General features: G+C 39.6%; 2 protein-coding genes across 6 annotated transcripts; one reads left to right on the top strand and one right to left on the bottom strand.

The window, feature by feature from the left end:
- Positions 1-1243: 1243 nt before the first annotated feature.
- LOC112988727 (survival of motor neuron protein-like) lies at positions 1244-14029 on the top strand. Of its 5 annotated transcripts, none has more exons than XM_064502141.1 (9): positions 1244-1378; positions 1568-1639; positions 1989-2114; positions 2400-2600; positions 3010-3150; positions 4219-4290; positions 4854-4964; positions 5891-5976; positions 12560-14029. In XM_064502141.1, exons 1-8 carry the CDS (start codon positions 1340-1342, stop codon positions 5945-5947), a joined length of 819 nt encoding a protein of 272 aa, XP_064358211.1. In that variant the 5' UTR covers positions 1244-1339; the 3' UTR covers positions 5948-5976; positions 12560-14029. The 5 variants fall into 5 exon arrangements, with proteins under 5 accessions (XP_064358211.1, XP_064358210.1, XP_064358209.1 ...); XM_064502140.1 differs by having other exon boundaries at positions 5891-5980; XM_064502139.1 differs by lacking the exon at positions 12560-14029 and adding an exon at positions 6667-7292.
- Positions 8098-19441, bottom strand: LOC112988721 (baculoviral IAP repeat-containing protein 1). The gene is given in 16 exon segments (XM_064502555.1): positions 8098-8361; positions 8364-8405; positions 8408-8530; positions 9756-9860; positions 9863-9919; positions 11058-11144; positions 11656-11791; positions 11793-11934; positions 11936-12068; positions 13094-13340; positions 14044-14078; positions 14081-14118; positions 14620-14719; positions 16901-17115; positions 17117-17346; positions 17349-19441. Coding segments are annotated over 16 exon segments (2001 nt in total). The 5' UTR covers positions 17475-19441; the 3' UTR covers positions 8098-8176.
- Between the last annotated feature and the right edge of the window lie 364 nt (positions 19442-19805).

Genomic DNA, 19805 nt, shown 5'->3' with positions numbered 1-19805 from the left:
TTAAATTATCAAGAACACTATAGAGAAATGCAATCTGGCAATAGTAAGTGTGTACTATAGAAGATACTTATCTAGTTATAGTCTTCATTGGTGTACTTCAGCAGACCATGAAACTATTACTAGTACTAACTTACGAGAAGCTACAGGTTTTGAAGTTAATGAATTGAAGATGTTAACAGATAACCATTTTAGTGACAGCAATTTTGCTGAAACTTGCTGCTTTCTCAAACTGGTCTCAAGAATAAAACTTAGCGCAAGTGAAAATGCAGTGTTTGCTTATGGACAGGTTGACTGCTTGAGCATATTGTGTACTAACTGAGGTAAGCTGCCTTAAATGTCTCGAAGGGGGATAGTCTTTGGAGTCTGTGCTACTGCTTGCATAAACTCTAACGGACCTAAGTGTGTGTATTGTTTGCAGACCTGATGTAGCTTGAGCAGTTTCAAGGAACATGTAACTAGTTTTGGCAATGCAATACCTGTAGTTGGTGAGAAATTAAGCAGGTCTTGTTGCTTGCTCTTAATTGGCTCAATCTTGGATCCTGCTCTTGTGCTTGCCAGGTTTTTCTTAAATGGCTTTTAAGGATGCAAGTCCAAAGCACCTCTAACAGCACTCATGCAAGTTCAACTAGATCTTTAAGAAACTGCAGTGCTTTCCAGTTTAGAAAGCGTTGTTAAAACTGAAATTAAGCACTTGCTGCAGAAGCAGCACATCAGTATCTCAGATACAGTGCAGTCTGTAAATACTCTGGGCTTAAACTGCAGTAGACCAGCTCGTGTGACTTCATGCAGTGCTTGGTTTGGTAACCTTAAAGCACAGCTAAGGCAGGACCACGTGGCTCTGAGTCTTAGCAGACCTGTTGGGGTGACTGGGAGCAGCCCCTCGAGCAGCCTCACCTGGCAGTCTTGTGGGGCCTGGGGGAGGGTGGTGTGCTCCTAACGTGGGGTGTCAGTGTAGGGGCACCCACTGCCCCTTCTGCTAAATGCCGAGTGGCAGCTCCTGAGCACTGCCAAAGGGGTGTAATTTGGGGTGCTTGGCCACCTCCGTCAGCTAACGTGGAGGTGGGTAAACCCAGCTACGAGAAAGCGTATGTAGTCAGCAAGCGTGGTGGGGGTTTTCCTTCCTTTCTTCGTCAGTCTGGGGGTAGAGGCGACCTTGGACGCCAACAAGCAGCCGGGGCCGCGGCGGGCGGCGCTTCCCTGCGGCCGTGGTGTGGTACCGGCGGGGTCACGCGCCGCCCTCTGCCGCTGGGGGCGCCGGGAGCCAGGGGGCGGGGCGGGGCGAGCGCAGGAAGCGACAGGCGTCGCGCGTGCGCGGTGGGCGGCCGCGCCGGGCCTGGCCATGGCGGACGGGGTGCTATTCCGGCGCGGCGCCGGGCAGGTGGGGCGGCGGGGCGGGGCGGGACGGGGCGAGGCGCCGCGCGTGGGCTCGGCGGGACGGGGCGCCGCGCGTGGGCTCGGGGCAGGCGGCGGGCGCCGCGCGTGGGCTCGGGGGGATGACGCGGCGCGGCGCGGCGCGGCGCGGGGGGGCGGCGCGGCGCGGCGGTAAAGCGGTCTGTGGCTTCCGCAGAGCGACGACTCGGACATCTGGGACGACACGGCGCTCATCAAGGCGTACGACAAGGCGGTGGCCTCCTTCAAGGTGAGGCGGCGGCGCCGCGGGCGGCCGCGGGGCCTGGCGGCGGCCGCGCTGCTGTGCCCGGGCCGGTGCCGGGGGCCACCCGCGTGCTTTTGTGTTTACCTCCAATGAAAAAAAACCAAAAATTTCAGCAGGTTAACTGCTGGGGATGGGGCGCTCACCCGGGACTACGCAGAGGTACGCACATGAATATAGCGGAGTCCTTAAGAAAATCACCCAGTGTGGCAAAAACACGTGTTCAGGCGCTCCCGCTTTGCCCTTTGGCTGCTGTTTTAGCCCTGCTGTAACTCCGTGTCATAGCTGGATATCGGCAGTAGCTCACTGACTTTCTTTATTTTTCTTTCTCCCGAAGAATGCGTTAAAGAACGGGGAGTGTTCAGAGCCTTCAGACAAACAGGAGCAGTGCTTGGGGACGAAGAGAAAAAACAACAAAAAAAACCGAAGTAGAAAGAAAAGCAACACAATGCCATCAAAACAGGTCACCTCAGCTGTAAATTCAAATGCCTTGTGCTGCATGTTTGTTCCTGGCTTTACTAAAAAGTAGCTTTTTCTTAGTCTTGAAAATGTGGGTGTGATGATGCTTTAGATCTTTCTTATAGGAAGCTGTTATATTGAGCACTTTACCTAAATACAAAGGAAAAAATCTTTCTGGGTGAGAGGCATATTTCTCAAGGTTGGGGACAAAAGATATGTTTGCAAAAAGGCATCCTTTTCAGTGATCATTGGTGCTGGTTCTTACCTGCCTCTCTCGCTTCTGTTCCAGTGGAAAGTTGGTGACAGCTGTAACGCTGTTTGGTCTGAGGATGGCAATGTGTACCTAGCAACTATTGCCTCAATTAATCAGAAGAGGGGGACATGCGTTGTTATTTACACTGGATATGGGAATAAGGAAGAGCAGAACCTGTCTGATCTACTTCCTCCAGTCAGCGATGAAACAGTAAATGAGATGGGGAATTCTGGGGAGGTGAGAGGACACTTTTTTGTTCCACTGAAAAGGAAAGAGAAAGCAGGAGAATCAACTTTTCCGTATTTTTCCTACCCTGCAGTGGTGAGACAGGGCGTGTGAGAATCAGAACACGTTTCTGTTGTGAAGGCATACAAACTGAAAGAGGGAATGAAAGCATCCACTTGAACTCAGTATGGATGAAAGGGAGGGGGCAATGAAGATACCTATGAGTGAAAGATAACATGGCTAAAATGATAAGCAACGAAGATAAGATTATCAGATACTTCCCGAGTGGCCTAGAGAACTGACAGTAGAACTGGGAGGCGAGAGAGAGAGAAGGAAGGATGTGGACAGGGCTTTCCAAGTACAGTTTTACACTGAAACTACTGTTTAATGCATATCATAAAAATATGTCTTGGTCTTCTAGAATGAAAACGAGACTCAGTATTCAACAGATGAAAGTGAAAAATCTTTCCAGTCACCTCAAAACAAAAACTGCACAAAAGCTAGATTCTCCCCTCAAAACTTACGTTTTCCCATACCCCATGCAGCTCCAGGCCTGGGAAAGGTAAGCTCAGCCTTATGAGAAGCAATTCTTGTACCACTCTTGATTCTGCTGTCTGAGTCATGAGACAATAGGATGATATTTAACATTGAGACTTTCTTACAAAATGTAGTTACATACATGCTTATTATGCTTATTAGAACGTACAAGTGCAGAATTTCCTCATAGCTGGCCATGGTGTAGACCTTTTGCAGAGTTGCTGCCTAGTGAGAAAGCATTCTTTCTAGCCACCATTTGCTTTTCAATTGCCTTGTGCAAGCTTTTTATCTTGACTGTAAAATGTAACTTAAAGGAGGGTTTTTGTGCCCTGGACAGTGATGGTACTGTTAATAATCGTACTGTTGATGCTTTAAAATTGCGTGTTTACAAGCCAGTTCATACATCTCACAACTGCACAGGATATTGTAGGCAGTGAAAGTGATGTCCCGATGTCGCAGAATATAGCTGTCAGCTGTAGCTTCCCTATTGACTCACCAGGGCTGTGGTCCCGCTCTTCAGTATTCATATCGTGTAGGGGTCTAAACAACAGTGCAGCTAAACATTGCATTTTGTTTTCTAAATATTGTCTTTAGTGCAAGATTTCTATGTAAGGCTTTCTTTTATGTTTCTCTTACACATAACAGTTTTGTATCTGTGCTCTTATTAAGGAAATATGCACATGAGCATAGTGGAAATGGCACGTTCCATGTAAACATAGAAGTGAATTTAGCCAGCGTGTGTCCCCAACCCCACAGGAATGGAGAAATTATCTGCCAGTGGAGAATATAAGTTTCTTCACGTGAAAGTGCAACCACAGACTTCTCTTTAGAAAACAAAAATGCTTATGTTAAATAGTACCGTTTCAGTTCCTTAACCTCCAATGACATAGCTAATGTAGATTATACTTCTCTAGTCGTGGAATGCTGTATTGAAATAAATAGCTACTGTGTGTTCTTATTGCTGTTTCATTAAATTGTTGTGATGTGTTGCCTTTAGTTAGGGTTTGTGAATTGTTTCAAATAATTCTCTTAAATAAAATCCTAATGCCTTAAATTTCTTTTTAACTTGAACTATTCTATTATTTCAATATAGCCTGGATCAAAACTCAATGCACCTCCACCATTTTTATCATGCTGGCCCCCACCCTTCCCAACAGGACCACCGGTAAGTGATGGTAGAGTGAGGAGAAAATGCTAGATGAGTATTGGTGATCTCCAGTTTTCTAATGGAATGTGCTGCTCTGCTGTGTTTTTAGAACACATTTATTACAGTGTATTTTCTGGGTATTGTCCATGCACTTAATTTACAGTATCACAAGAATCTAATGTGTAAGGCATGGCATGTACTCATTTTGTTGTGACAGCAAAGCTGTTGGTAAGAATATCGAGAGAAATATTATTTGTATGAAGAGAAATAAACTCTCAAATGGGTTGTGTGCCTTTCACTTGATTAACAGCATTTTACTGATATAGGCAAATATTTTTCCTAAATAAAACTTCATATATGTAAACAGTCAGGCTGTAGGAACCCTGTTTCTCTCAGGCTTTGGCAATTAAATGTTTTCAGAAAACATCAACTCTTATTTGACTGCCTTTTAAAGAATATTTTGAGGATATACTCTTGTTTTTCAGTTTTATGTGCTGATCATTTAGAACTAGTTGCTATCTAACCCAGGATGTGCCCCACTGAAACACAGACAAGTCACATTCTCTTTTGTAATTTCTTAGCTCATTCCTCCTCCACCACCTATGGGGCCAGACTCTCCTGAGGATGATGAAGCATTGGGAAGTATGTTGATAGCCTGGTACATGAGCGGTTATCACACCGGGTATTACTTGGTATGTGCTACTTCTGTTTTGAAATGTCTTTGTAATCTTGCTCTGGTGTTGCTGCTGCTGCTTTCAGCGAAAAGTTAATGGGGAATGTTGTTTTTTGGCCCTCTTATTCTAACGTGATAGCTAGATTTAAGGGTATTTCACATTGTGTAAGTATTCTCATCTTTGCGTAGGAGAAGATGCTTGTTTGCTTAAGTCACGAGTCACATATGTATGTACGGTCAATGTTGCTTTAGGCCTTTGTTCCACAGAAGATGTCTTGTTAGGCCCTGGTAGAGCCAGTGTGACTGCCCTGAAACAAGCAGTTCTGTTTTTGTGGACAGGTGGTGTAAATCTCAATATGATTATTATGCGATAGTTTTCTATGGATTTTCTTTGAGGATTGGTGGTAGCATAATGCTTAGAATCAGATTTGGCATTTTTGGAAAGACTTCATTCTTTCATAATTGTTTCAGGCAGTTGTGGAGGTTTGTCATGAGCTGTCAGTGTAGCTGTGAAAAGTCTATGACAGAGCGTTGATTTCTGTTTTCTTTGTACGCTCACTAAGGAAGAAGATTGCAGAAGGAGTTCAACTCTTGGCATTGGGGAAGTTGGGGAATGGGGCGGTGGCTGTTTAGGGTATTTTCGAAAGACGAACTTTGGCATTTCTTGCCACAGATTATGTAACTGTGGGTTTCTTTAATTTACTTTTCATTGAACATGTAATACTGGTCTGAAATTACTGTGTAGAGACACTGATTATGATGAAGGCATACAGTTTGGCATCTGTCCTTTTTAATCCTCCAGTTCTGATAGCCGCAAAGAATTAAAAGCTACTCTTGATTTATAAATGACTTTAAAAAAAAAGTCCTAAAATGTTTTTATTCTGTGGCTTAAGCTTTTATTTTCATGTTAGTAAAAACAGGACTTTGTTAAATTGTGTCCTGTAGGGTTTAAAGCAGAGTCGAATGGAAGCTGCCCTAGAGAGAGAACCCCATCCTAAATAACTGAATATCCATCATTGTCTTGAAGGATTGTAAGTAAGTATTGTAATTTTATGCTAAACAAAGATACACTGTTAGCTGAGAAGTTTGTTTGAAATTACATTTTGTGTTATGAGCTCTCGGAGAGCTTGACACCCATGCAAATGCTTTGGGCTCCAAGAATTGCTAGTGCTCTCATGCCTCAGTTTCTGCCAGCATTGATCCCTTCTTGCTTAGCAGCAATGGAATAGTATTTTCCTGGCCAGAGGAAAAGAAAGAATTTTCTTACTCTGATGAGAAAGTTAATTACTGCATCTCTCTACATCAGATTTAACAGGATATCTGACTTGAATTATTAAGGCAGCTACTTTGATTGTTTATGAGGGACTTTGAAAATAAGCTGTTAAGTGAAATGCAGTTTTCACAGCTATGTACATATCTTTAGACACAATTACTTTATGAAGGATATCTAGTTAAGTTTTGTTTTCAGGACAAGATGACATTTAATTTTTATATTCTGTTGAATTATTCCCTGCTCATTACTTTTGTGCCTGTGGTTTTATCTGAAATTATTTGTGTAGAACTCTGATACAGTGTTCAGTTCCTTACAGAACAAAACTCTATTCTGTCATGTACTCCTTTTTCTGAGTTTGACAAGCATCTCATTGCTGTGCAGATGAGTTATTCATGGTTTTTAAAAAAAGTCCACATGTACTGACTTAAATTTTGTTTCTCTTTTAAAGCCAGATACAAATCTCTCCCACGGAGAGGGGTATATCACTTGTGAACTGGTTGATGGTGAAGATCAGAATTTTATCAAGACAACCTCAACATTTTGTTAATAGTGATAACTAGTAGACAAATTACTGGAGACTAGTAATTATATGTGCATTGAAACAGGCTGTTTCTTAAAGACATCCAGTCAAACCTATCTTTAGTAAGCACTGCAGAAATAAAATCAGTAAAACGTTCTTTACTTCCTTGAAACAATTTTAAGCCTAATGTGAATTAAAAAAAAAAGCCCTACTTGATAGATTTCTTTCATCGCTCAGTTTAACACCTCTTGTAACTATTTGGTCTTGTATTCCTTAGACTTTTGATCTGAATTTTTTCATCTGAATTACAATCCCCGTGCTTTTCAATGGAACAAGCAAGTACAGTATTTTCTGCCGAGACACAGTTAGAGCAGCAGTGTACATTACTGTAGCCACTGATGGCAGTGATCTAGAAAATAGTATACCACCATATTGAGAGAGATACCTATTTTTATGGTTAAGATCAGAATCCTGAATGATAGTTGAACTCAAAAAGCTTCTTTTTTTTTTTTGTTTCACATGTCTGTGAGTAAAGTTTACTTCCAAACTTTGAATTTAGGTGTGGTTTTGTTTGATTGTTTTTTAGTTTCCATAAAATCTGTCTGCTATACGAGTTGCTGAAATATGCCAGCAAATTTTTGCTAGGTGGCCTTCTTAACTACTCTTATGGTACCATATTAAAACTAACATGGAAAAATCAAGCTATGAAAAGGTAATAAAAAGTATGAATTTATACCTCAGCCCCTTCAGTCTTAACTCTTGTAAAATGAAAGCTGCAGCTACAAAACTAGACAATGATTTAGTTAGCACCAGCAGTTTGCATTTCAGGTAAAGTAGCCAAATGTGGGCCTGAATTCTGCTGTATTCAGTTCCTTTCCCTGTGGTGGTGAATCTCAGAAGAATAATTTTCCCACAAATAATTGTGCAAAAAGAGAACAGCATGAACTGAAGTCTTAACTGCCATAAACAAATTTGAAGGCTTTTCTCTCATTGCCTAGCTAAAGTAAACTAAGACTGCTCTGCTTGCAGTGATGCAAAGGTTCTAAGTCAGCAGTTCAGCAACTGTTATTTAGCAGTTTTAGCAAATGCTAAAGAGGCATAAATTGCCACATCCTTCTAAACTAGATATGTGCTAGTATCTGGCACTAGATTACAGAAAGTCACGTTCATCAGTTTTTAGAGCTAGTGAAATCTGGTGTCTAATATTATTTTTAATGCCATCATGACTATAAATGATCTATAAATAATCTTGCAAGCAAGTCAAGTTTTCCAACATTAATCCAACAAAATCTCCTCTTCTGTGGTCCTTTTACATTGCCTTAACACTGCTGTAGAAGAGACTGACATATTTCATCTTGGTTAAAATTTTACAGTACGTGTTTATTTGCAGTGCAGGTGTATAACTCATAACACAGGGAAAAAAACAAACGCTTTCAAACTAGTCTTGAATACTTGGTGAAAGTGGCAAGAGCCATTCCCAGGATAATTTTAAACTCCTGGACTGCGGATGCTGCTCTTTCATGATATCAAACATTTTAAGGTCCTCTGCATCAAGTAGCCACCCCAGCATTCCTATTGTCACAAGGCCAGGCAGTCGAGAAACACACTGGACAAAAGATGTGCACTGGCTTTGCTCTGATGCATGAACATAAAACTGATATTCAGATCTTTAAACTAGGCGTGTTATTCAGTGTTTTGAAGAAGTTTCTCCAACGGGTTTCTTTAACACTGTGATTTGCTAACGATGAGAGCTCTTCAAGCTTCTGGAAACCTCCGCTCGCTGCAACCTTTGCTGCAAAAATATACAGATGTCAGTAAGGATTTAAAGATGCTTCAAAACCCATCTGAAACATGAACACAGATAAAATGAAGCTGAGACATCATACATGGAAATAGATTAGAACAAAATCGTTGCTAGTAGGCTGAAAAAGCAGAACTTTGAACTCTTCTCTTTTCCTCCTTGGCTGTCCAGAGGTAATGTGTTAATGTTAATTAAGCGTTTTTACAACTCAGATTGAGGAGAATTGATAAAATAGAGGATATTTTAGCAGATATACTTATGCCTTAAGTAATAGAATAAGGCATCCATATGTTTAAGGGTATTTCAGTAGCATTACTCTGACAGAGCAAACCAGATAGATACAGTGCCAGCTTATGCAACCACTTGAGGACCCACCAAAACAAAAGGAATTACTGAATGCCAGGAAAAAAAAGAAAAAAATCATTCTCTTGATCGCTGGTAAGAGATGTGGATAGTACATCCTATGCTTAGGAAGTCTTGATTTCTGCAATATCTGCTTGAAAATTTTTTAGTAGTTGGCATAATTTAGACCTTCTCATGAGTTTCTGAAACTGCCAGTGGAATGTCAGACACCCGCTCAGCTTCACATAGGTGCAAAATGCTGAGCTTAATCTCTTACATGCCCAAATCCCACCATGTATGCTTTTCATTCTTGCCTTATGGTCACTCTATTTATGCGCTTTGACTCTGTCATCAAGTCACTGCAGTATACTAAAATATGCATGTCAAAAATAAAGGTAGATGATATGACAGACTTAGCATTTGTTTATGCAAGAAGGCATTTTTCCTTGCCTATGTATAAAACAGTATTTGGAAGAGTTTACTAAGTTTAACTACAAGAAATATTTTGGTAATACACAGTTTTAACGAACTGCATATAAATGGCTAAGCTAATACAGCTAACAGAGTCAAAGCTTGATTCTAAGTCGTTACTTTTTTTGCACTGTAATTATTTTTATTTTAATATCTTACACATTTCATGAAAGACAAGGAACTAAGGCATTTGGAAAGAGGTTTCATACAAATTGATAAAGTCTGGGTGAGCGAGAAATATTTTGGGCTGTACATAAACCAAACAGAAAGAGATCATAGCCATTAAAAATGACAAGTAATTTGCTACTGTTTCAATGTGTATGAACAGAATTTATCCTGAAGTAGCATCTTTCCTGCTTGGAAGTGTTATTTCATACACTTGATGTTCAATCCTTTAACTCACCTATTTCCAACAGGCTGTCATCATCCAGAGATAGGGTAAATGAGAAGTATCTGAGATGCAGCAGACATAGACACTGCTGAACAATCAGTTTGGCTGCAGACCTTATCCCTTTCCTGAGGGAAGGATGAGCACCTCCAGGTTGAAAAGAAAACCTCAATTGTAAGCTGCAGAGAGAGGAAGAAGTTCTTTCCCATTAAGATTAAACAAGAATCCATATTCCTAAATCTCTGGCAATGTCAGTTAGTGATAGCAGCAGGGTCAAGTAGGAAGTTGAAATTATGAACACCGTGTTACTATGAGCATTCTTTCAGCAGACCCCCCCCCACCATTGTTGCAAGAGTGGATTCATTCTTTAATTTGATAGCTTGAAAAGGTCATCAGCAGAAAAGGCAGAATTACTTCTCCAGAAAGGCTCTAAGAGGTCTTGTGAGCCTCCTAAACATGAAAGAGATCTTCCATGCTGTCTTCCATGCTGCTAACTCGAAGGACAAAGAGCAGGGGGAAAAAAAAGGAATCAGGGTAATCCCCTGTTCCCAAAATGCAAGTCCTCAGCCTATTCCTGTTCCATGTAGATATGGTTTTGTAAGAAGATCATGTTTTTCCAGAGCAATCATCTTGGTTTTCAGAGGTGCTCTGTGGAGGATTATCTGGAGGAAAATGGACATGTGATCAATCCAGCCCTAATGCTAATAGCAAGAGTGTGAAAGTAGGTTTTGTGGCCTACCGGTAAGGTTACTAGAGGGCATGCAATGTGGTGAGAAACTGTCCTTGGAACGAGAAAAACAACTCCCAGATGTTCAGTAAGGAACTTACGGGCTTAGGGGAGTTTCTTTGCCTCCTCGTGGACAATACATGCTATCCAATCACATACTGTTCAGATGTGCGTGCTAAATGAACATGTACCAATCACTGTATAGTTTGATTCACATGATCACAGTTAAAGCATATAAAAGATGCTATTCGGGCTTAATAAAGTGTCAGCATTTAATCATATCGATTGGCATGCTGTCCATTTATCTCCCGCAGTGCTGAATACCCGATTCCGCAACTTAGGACAGCCATCCACCTCACTATACTCATCCATCTCAGAAGGACATGGATGCATGTCGTTCATTCAAGCCCTTCATCACAAACTATGTTTTGTGATACCTGATTTAACATTTTAGTCCAGCTACTGTCCAGTATCTCAAATTACATTTAAGCTAATAAAGTCACTTAATCAGATTTCCAAAAGGATTTGAAACAAAATAATTCTGTCAATGTAACAAATGAGATCAGCAGAAAAGGAAGATATATACAAACCAAAGATTTCAGAAGCTTCCTTGTCATCAAAAAATTGACTGTTAAGATCCAGCACTTTGAGAGAGACAAGACTGGGCAGAGCAGCCGCTAGGAGAAAAGAAAAAGAAAAAGTCTTTATTATCATACTTGCAACTTACAATTAGTAGTTCCTTTAAACTACTAAGATATAACAAATTAGTTTTTTTATGTTAAATAGTTGTCCTACCTACAGAAAGCAAGTGTTGATCTCTCAAAAACGACCCAGTTAACTTGATTTCTGTTAATTTCTTGCATGAAGAAATTGCAGCCAGATGGGATTCAGAATCAAAGTAGCCAGAGTAGTTCAGATGAAAACCAGAGAAGTCTTGGACACTGTCAGTAAGCTCAACTACAAAACAAAGTGTTGTAACACTGAAGATTCATTGTACAGTGAATAAAGAATCAAAAAATCAAGAAGGCTCTACTAGCTCCACCTGTGAATTATACTACAGAAGGATGTATCTTCTATCCCAACAAAAGGAAGTGAGATACAAAGACAAATGGAAGCAGCAGCTTGATTCCTTTCTTAAGTTATCACACAGAAGAGCAATCAGAATCTTCTTGTTTTGTTTAAATTCACCACTTGTATAAATCAGATCTCTTTTTTCACTGTATTTTAGTAAGACAAAGAGCAAGTAAGCTTTAAAAATAGCCTTATCACTGAATATGTTTCCCTTTAGGTGCTGTATCCAATATGCAGCAAGAGACACCATAAAAAAGTGGTGTCTTTAGAATGGTCTGCACAAACTTTTCAGTCTCCAGCCTAAAGAGAAGCTCCTCCACAAGGACGATATTGTATGAGAACAATTTCTTTAGTGCATACATAGTGCCAGACAGTGGAAACACCATACTTAATGTTTGCACACTTACAGATTTCCCTGGTCCTGTTAGTACAGACAGCAACAACCACACAATGTTGGTAGAGACTTTGGTAGAGATTTGGTAGAGACAATGTTGGTAGAGACTTTCTCCTGCAATGAATACATGACACATGTCAGAAATCATCATGTACACGATTTTTTCCTCATTAACATGACAGCAGTGTAACAACAACAATGATTATTTAATCAGTTTACATCGATAGCCTCCATCTACTAATGGAATTAGTAGCTTTTTAAATCAGGAATAATAAAAATTAAATCAGGGGAAAAATCTCGTAGAATTGAGAGTCTCCATAGGACAGGTGAGGAACGTAACATGCCTTTTGCTTATTTTTTTCCAGAATTATGATGATGGAGCCTCTTTCCTTTTAGCTCAAAAAAAAAAAAAAAAAAAAAAAAAAGCAAGCTTATACAGAAAAAGACAGAGGTCCCTAGACTCTGGTAATTTTTTCAGATGGTGGCTGAACACAGAATAACCTGAATAACCTGGAGGTTTCACTGCTTTGCCCTGACACTAGCCAGGTTGCTGCTTACTCTACATCAGAAGCACGTAAAACTACTGAAAGAAGCTTTTCCTCTTTTCTTCCCTTTTACATCCAACAGAAGCATGAAGAAAAGGCAGGAACCCTGGAGGGGTGAGACATCTGAAGGAACACGCAGCCACACGTGCAGCAAATCAAGGTCCCGGCTACCTGAAAGAACTGCACCAAGTCATTCTTTCCCTCTGCTTATGAGGGCAATTAGGTCTGCTGCACATTTCCCCTGGTGGAATATTACTCCATAATGTCACTCTTCTTATGATTAGAAGTCATCACCTAATTCACAGGCTAAAGTCATTCACTGCCAGTTCAAACTGTTTCCCTTTTCTGGCATTATTGTCCTTTAGCTTGTGACATCAGACAAATACAAATTATTATTATTATTATATAAGCCCAGATTAGGGCTTCCTCCTTTCTAAAAATATACCCTACTTGCAGTTCTTCAATTTGAGAGGAATGGAATGACCATATGAGAAGTGGTCATTCCATTTCAGTTCCCTTACTCCAGCTTTTGCAAAATCCATTCTGATTTTGCAACTGTGTTACTCTCCTTGTTGAAAGCTAACATAAGATTTTAGATACCAGGGCTACCTTTAACCTGTGTCCCATCTGCATTCCACAGTGGATCTTCTACTTGTTCTGTGTTTATATAGCCAATAAACTTGGTACAAACCTATATAGAAAAACTCGGCTTTGGCAAGAGTGGTGGCTTTGACACACGATTTTGCTGGCCAAGTTTTAAAAGAATCCAGTCGAACTCCTCCATCCTCAAAGATAATCAAGATGGGATCACCTTTGCAATCACAGATATTTGATATGAGGGAAAGCTTTGGTCTACTATCAGACTCTAAAGCAGGGGCAGAACTAGTTTACAAATATATCTGTCAGGCTCACAGCAAAGCAAAAACATTACAACAAAAACGTATCTTACAGAGAACTCTAAATATGTATTATTAGTTTATACCACAGATAAGAATCTTTGTTTTTCTTTCGAACCCTTCAGGTTTCATTTATTTGTCCTCTTTCACACACACACAGGCAAATGCAAGTTAGAAAGGTCTCCTTAAGCTGCACATTTAACACGGCTACAGAAAACAAATTTTTACTTGTAGCAAAGGTTTCGGAAATACAGAACCTATAATCTTTCACTCATGTAATCTTGTTTCAAGAAAAAATAAAAACAACAATCTAGAGCAGCTTTCATTGTTAATGGTGATCTACAGTAACAAATACGAAGGCAATGGTTTTTAACTTAGGGCTGAATAAAAGCCAATAGAGGTTTCTGTTCCTTTTCACCAATGGGCAGCCTACATATAGGCAACCAGTTTGGATATGCACCAAAATAAAAGCGAAACAAACTCCACTGAGAGTATGTAATTATATATAGGTTTGGGGATGGGATTCTTCTTTGGGTTTGAGGGTATTGAAAATCAGGGTCAAGGCTTAATTTGCCTGTCTTCAAGTCCCAGATAGATCCTCCATGCAAAAAAAAAAAAAAAAAAAAAAAAAAAAAAAAAAAAAAAAAAAAAGAAAAGATTACAAGATTACCACCACCCCAAAGAACCCACAGTAGCTTTGAATATAATTTCCTCACTAGATTTCCTACTTTGAAGGAATTCACACCTACAAAATTACAAAACAACTATTAATCCTAAACATTAATTCCAATTAAAATGCTGAGAGCAATGCTTCAGTTATTAAGAAGTATATACTCAGGATTTTTCACATCAGAAAGATAATGAAACAAGGGCAAACTTATTGGTGCCATCAGCATTGTTCATGCAACCTAGTGACTCTCTAGGAGAATAGTCATCTGGCTTTTGCTCATAGAAAAGCCAATAGGATATCTTTAGAAGGGACATAAACCAGAACATACAATGAATAATCCAAGGTTAGGGATAGGAAAGACTTATAACATGGTCCAGTTCATCTTTCCAACCTGAAGCAAGACAGAATTAGGGACTCTCAAAAATAAAGTGCTGTTGAAATCAGTTGTCTGAATATAACAACACCGAAGAGAAAAAAAGGGGGGGGATCCAACCTTATTGCTAAGAAAAAGAGATCTCAAAACAAATCAACCTTTTTATAAATGAAGAAATATCTCTAGAATAGTCTGTTACTTACTCAGGGAACCATTTAGCATGTTCTCTCCAGGGATCATCACCATCTTCCCAATTTCCCAGACATCCACCACAAGCAAAACACTGCACTATATCTTTCTCACCTGCATGTAGAGGGCTACATTTCACAGACATTATCATACCCTTTCGTGTGTTTTACGTGAGCCACGGGACCATGAGTGTACCAGCGCATATCATCAGTTCAAACTTTACTGCTAAGGAAAGCCTTTTTCTTAGATCATAACAATTGAAGTTAAAATGGTATCTAGAACTGCTTAGATTTCCATTTAACTTGACTTGTTCAAGATTAGGAAGGCTAGTTCTAAACTTGGTGCATATCTGACAGTGAAAATATCAGGTAGGACCTTTCACCAAATTAAAACTTCAGAAGTAACTTTGAGACATTGTAAAGGCTTCATACAGTGATCTTTTTTTCTTCTTCTTCTTCATTCCAGTGAGTTAGTGTACTTGTTGGAGCTAAGTAAATAAATTCCAGAACCAAAAGACTAAGACAGAAGAACTAAAATAGCTGACCCTAAATTAAGATATTGATAGTCAACATAAACTTGACGGAAGACAGACAGGTCAGTCAAATGCTGTAGTGTCAGTATATAGAATACACAGGAAGAATGTGCCAGAAGGAGAAGGGGTATAATATGTAAGAGATATTAGAATAAAATCAACGAACTACTGGAAAGGAACACTTAATTTCTATGGTTTGAAATTTCAGCCCTATATTGGAATAATACAATACTTGGTCCAGATCACCAGCTACCCAACCAGGATGGCAAAACTGAGTACATTATGTTCAGAGAAACGAGAGGGACAATGCGGACAAAAAAAATACAATTGTATTGAGTGAAACCAGTTAGTCCCCAAGCAGACTGCACAAAGGTCACCTTGAGATGCAAAGTGGAGATGACTTTTTTTAGAGGTTATCAGTGATAATTTTATGGAGCAAGATAGTTTTCAAGTCTACAAGAAGAATTTGACTTGGTATTGAATAATGTGCAGGGAAGAGCTCAGCATCTCATAGTGGAGGCATCCCTGTAACAGTGACTGTAATTTACTTAGATTCAACATCCCCACAGGAAGAGGAAACTTGCTAAGGCTGTGACACTTCAAAAAGGAGAATGATGGTAAAAATAAGAAAGCTGGAAAGTGTGACTGGGGGGGGAGGGGTGAAGCACCCTTACAGGCAGTAGAGAGTTCTTGAAAGATGTCATAGTGAAAGGGCAACACTAGTATGTGCTAACTATTAGAAAAGACTTGTGAAAAGTTAGAGGAAAGCAGTATGGCTGACAGCAAAATAAAACAGATTACAAGAATTAAAAAGGTATAATTCAAAAGCTAAAGTCTCTGAGTAGAGAAAAAGAAGGCTCAAAATCTCTGGCAGATTTGGTATAAAAACAAAGTCAAGCAGGCTGGAAAAGAAAGAGCTAAAGAGTAACAAGTCAAAGGAATCTAAACATTCTTCCAAAGGACAAGGAACAAAAAGCCAGTGAAAAGAGCTGGCGAGGCCAAATGATCACCAGGCTATAAAAGAACCCTTCAAAGAGGACGATGACAATTGCAGAGAAGTGGTGTCCTCTAACACGTTTGCATTGATGCTCACTGCAGTGAGTCAGGGAGATTCTCATTGTCTAAACCAGGGGGATTCCCCCATGTAGAAACTAGTCTAAGGTTGCACAAATATAGGGAGGAAGTATATGTTTCCCTTTCTTACTCTTTCCCAGGTGTTGGCTTACCATCACTGTTGGAAATCGGTCAGATGACTTCAGTCTGAACTAATACAGCCATTCTTATGCTTTTTTGAGTTCTTTTTTTGTAAAAACTTCAAACGTCTCATTTCATTCAATGTTGAAACAGAAGTATGAAGTCACAGCAGGACCAGCAGTCACGGAGTCTCAGGAAAATCATTTGATCAGACTAAGGCCCTGGCTGTATTGGGGGGGAGGGAGGGAATGTGTAATGCCTCTAAATATCATCAGTCAATATGAACTGAAATTGCTAAATGAACGAAAGGCAACCAAATTGAGCCATCTGCCATGGACAATTTTTAAGTAAGTGAGAGTTTAATAGGAATAAAGGTCCTGTCCTTGCCAATGCTATCATTTCGGGGGGTGGGGGGGGCCTGAAATTGAAAAATCTGAATTTATACAATTTACACACTAATAAAAAAAATACAGAATCTACAAATGTTGCATCCATTTAAATATTGTAAGGAGATCCACACTGTTTCATAAATCAAAACAGAAATCCTTCCAAGCATCATTTCCAGTTACCTGCAGAGAAAAATCCAACTCTGGCAAGCAAAGCAGGCTGCTTTCCTCCGGCATACAACAGACACCCGTCAACGGACTGAAGGATCGCTTCCTCCTCGTATCTGTATATATGCTCTGCCGGATTCTTCTCCAGATACTCAACACGTATGTCCTACTTTGAAATATTACCCACCTCCTTGCCAAGAACAAATTCACACATGGGATGAAGTCTCTTGTTGTTCATATGGCGAACATCTAACTTTCGTGGCAAATAAAACTAATCCGCAGCAGAAACACTGCACACTGGATTCAACATCCATGTGATAAAACCCAGCAGCTGCCATTTCTGTCTGAGACCATGAATAAGAGTTATAGGACAAGAAAGATTTTAATCTACTGCGTTCAATTCTTATGGTAGGGTTATAACCGCCTTGCAGCTGATCACGGAGCTGTTGGAATTCTGCCTCTATTTTTTTTTTGCTAACTTTTGAAAATCCAAGTTTAGATGAGAAAAAAGAGCTTGCAATAGAGAAGGATTCAGCTCACATATTTTACCATCATCCATCTCCACTGTAGGGTTCTCTTTGGCAGACATTTTCTGAAAAAACAAGACTACCAAATTATACTACCTGCATCTTTTAAACATCATTCAGTCATCAACTCTATTACATTGTGATTTCTCCAGGTTTTAAGCACTTGATTCCAGCTTACGCCGAAGAGATAAAAGAATATAAAATAAGCTGTTGAGTCAGTATGAACAGGTATATTATTAAATATTACTGGCCAAACACAGATCACTGCTAATTCTAGCTGCCCATTGCCCTTGCTGTTGTGCACAGCAGCAAAAATCCCCATCTTGAAGCCTTTACAATTGAAGAGAGGACAGTGGAAAGGAAGAAGAGGCATAAGCAAGTGAGGAGATTCGCCCAGGGTCACGCAGGTCTGTGGCCCAAACTAAGAGTTTCATGCAATAGCTTGAAAACCTAGAATGGCCTAGGTAAACTGATATGCCTCATTATTATCCATCTCAGTTCTTCCATCCCAAAGCCATGACTGGATACTACCAGCATATTTCAAATTTCTCCTTAAATTAGACAGAACCTGAGGTAGCAGAATATACATTCCCAAATGAAAGACAGGAAGCGAAAATGAGAAATGGAAGGGAGAATTTGTTTCCTTGTATTATTTTTTATTATAAACTATTTTTATTATAAGTAGTGACTAGCAGAAATTACATCATCCTTCATCAAAAAGAACTGAAATTTCATCATTGCAAAATGAAATGAATTTGCCAGCGACATTTATTGCCAAACTTCTACTGTTAATACTTCTTTCCAATAAAGTGGCTTTATTAATGTTACCATTTCTGCTTGGCTTCTCAAATTAACTGTTCTTGTGGAAGCAATAGCTTTTTGTTCTTGCTACTAGTACTTAGTGATAAGAAACCCATAAAAAAGTAATATTTTGCTAGATGATAGTTCATACGGCAGCAAAAATGTCTACAGTTTAGTTCTTTGACATTCATAATAGCCAAATTCTGTTCTCCCCCAAACTCCAAAGAACTTTGGTCTGTTTTCTCAAATAATGGAGAGAGCTTAACAGATTTACAACATATACCAAATGATTCTAAATCCTGAATCTCCAGACTGTTATTTTTAACTCTTTCTTGCTGTTTGTAGAAATCACACAACCTGAACCCTCTCTCACAGCAAAATGTGTGTTAGATTATTTAAGTGCTTTGAAATCTCTAGGCAAAAAGGAAGTGCTGCAAAACTCTCCCTAAATTCAAAGGTTTAAGTCTTCAAGTTCTATTAGATTTTGAAAAATTACTTTTAAGAATTGCACTACAGCCACTGTATATACTTTTAAGTATGGAAAATTGATTCTAGTTCAAATTTGTTGGGTTTTTATGTAAGACACACACCCCCTCACTCCTTCAGTGGGGAGTCTGCACAAACTACAATTAAAACTGTTCCTAATGGTGCACAAGGCACAATGGACCCCACTCCAATTCTTGGAATTATGGCTGTTATGCAAAAATAAACCCAGAGATTTCATTTACTTATATTTTAATACGATTGCAACATTTACAGTCTTGGCAATCAGTTATGACTGTTAATTCAGATTGTAACTTTTATTCCTTCAAGGCTCACAATAAAGCAAGGTCCCTTACCTTTCAGAAATCCAATTCACTCCGAACAGCAGTGTGCTCTCTGTCCCAAAGCACCTTCAAACTTCTCTTTATAGTATTTTTTTTTCCCCACAGACCCACAGGATGTTTTTGTCTTTTTGCATCCTCTCTCAATAGTTCTTGTCTGAACCATATTATACAACGCTTTCACAAAATACAAGAATTTCTCATGGGCCTGTTAGTCATTGATTGACTAACCTTGTGACAGATCCAGTAAAGAAGAAAAACACGAGAACAAGAATTAAGTGGGTAGTATCTTCCCAAAAGCACAGGAAACTGAGATCCAGTGAATGCCACAAAGAGTAGAGGAGGACACATTTTCTTCATGCTGCTTTAAGTTCAAAGGCCACAGCTAAATTTCATTATATATCAGAGAAATACTGCCTTGATAGTAATTTTTCAGAGCCTAGTTTGAACTGCTCTTTCTATTCAATGAGAAGAGAGAAAAAGGACAAGCAAAATTATTATGCAGACTGCAAGCAGATAATGGAGTATACAGCCATGCACAATACACAACTTTATTTCCAACTACATTACTTTAGTATCTGGCAAGAGAAAGAGCCAGAACAGATTAAAATTGATTGTCAAAACCTTCCCCTCCCTTCACCCCCCAAAATGCTGATTGTGAAGACAAAAATACTGTTAGAAAATATCATACCACAAGACTGTCACTCACATCAGAATAACAAAGAGCCAAACGGTTCTGGCATTCCTCTGGCTTGGAACAGCTTATGA

This window comes from Dromaius novaehollandiae, chromosome Z (assembly GCF_036370855.1).
Source record: "Dromaius novaehollandiae isolate bDroNov1 chromosome Z, bDroNov1.hap1, whole genome shotgun sequence".
Taxonomy (NCBI): domain Eukaryota; kingdom Metazoa; phylum Chordata; class Aves; order Casuariiformes; family Dromaiidae; genus Dromaius; species Dromaius novaehollandiae.
Note: the sequence above shows the minus strand (reverse complement) of the source record. Positions and strands in the feature narration are given on the sequence as shown.

Bases quoted from the DNA above. Each gene is read 5' to 3' on its own strand.
- LOC112988727 (XM_064502137.1), top strand. From the start codon at position 1,340: ATGGCGGACGGGGTGCTATTCCGGCGCGGCGCCGGGCAG. The intron at 1,640-1,988 runs GTGAGGCGGCGG...TTTCTCCCGAAG, and splicing joins AGGCGGTGGCCTCCTTCAAG to AATGCGTTAAAGAACGGGGA. The intron at 3,151-4,218 runs GTAAGCTCAGCC...ATTTCAATATAG, and splicing joins CAGCTCCAGGCCTGGGAAAG to CCTGGATCAAAACTCAATGC.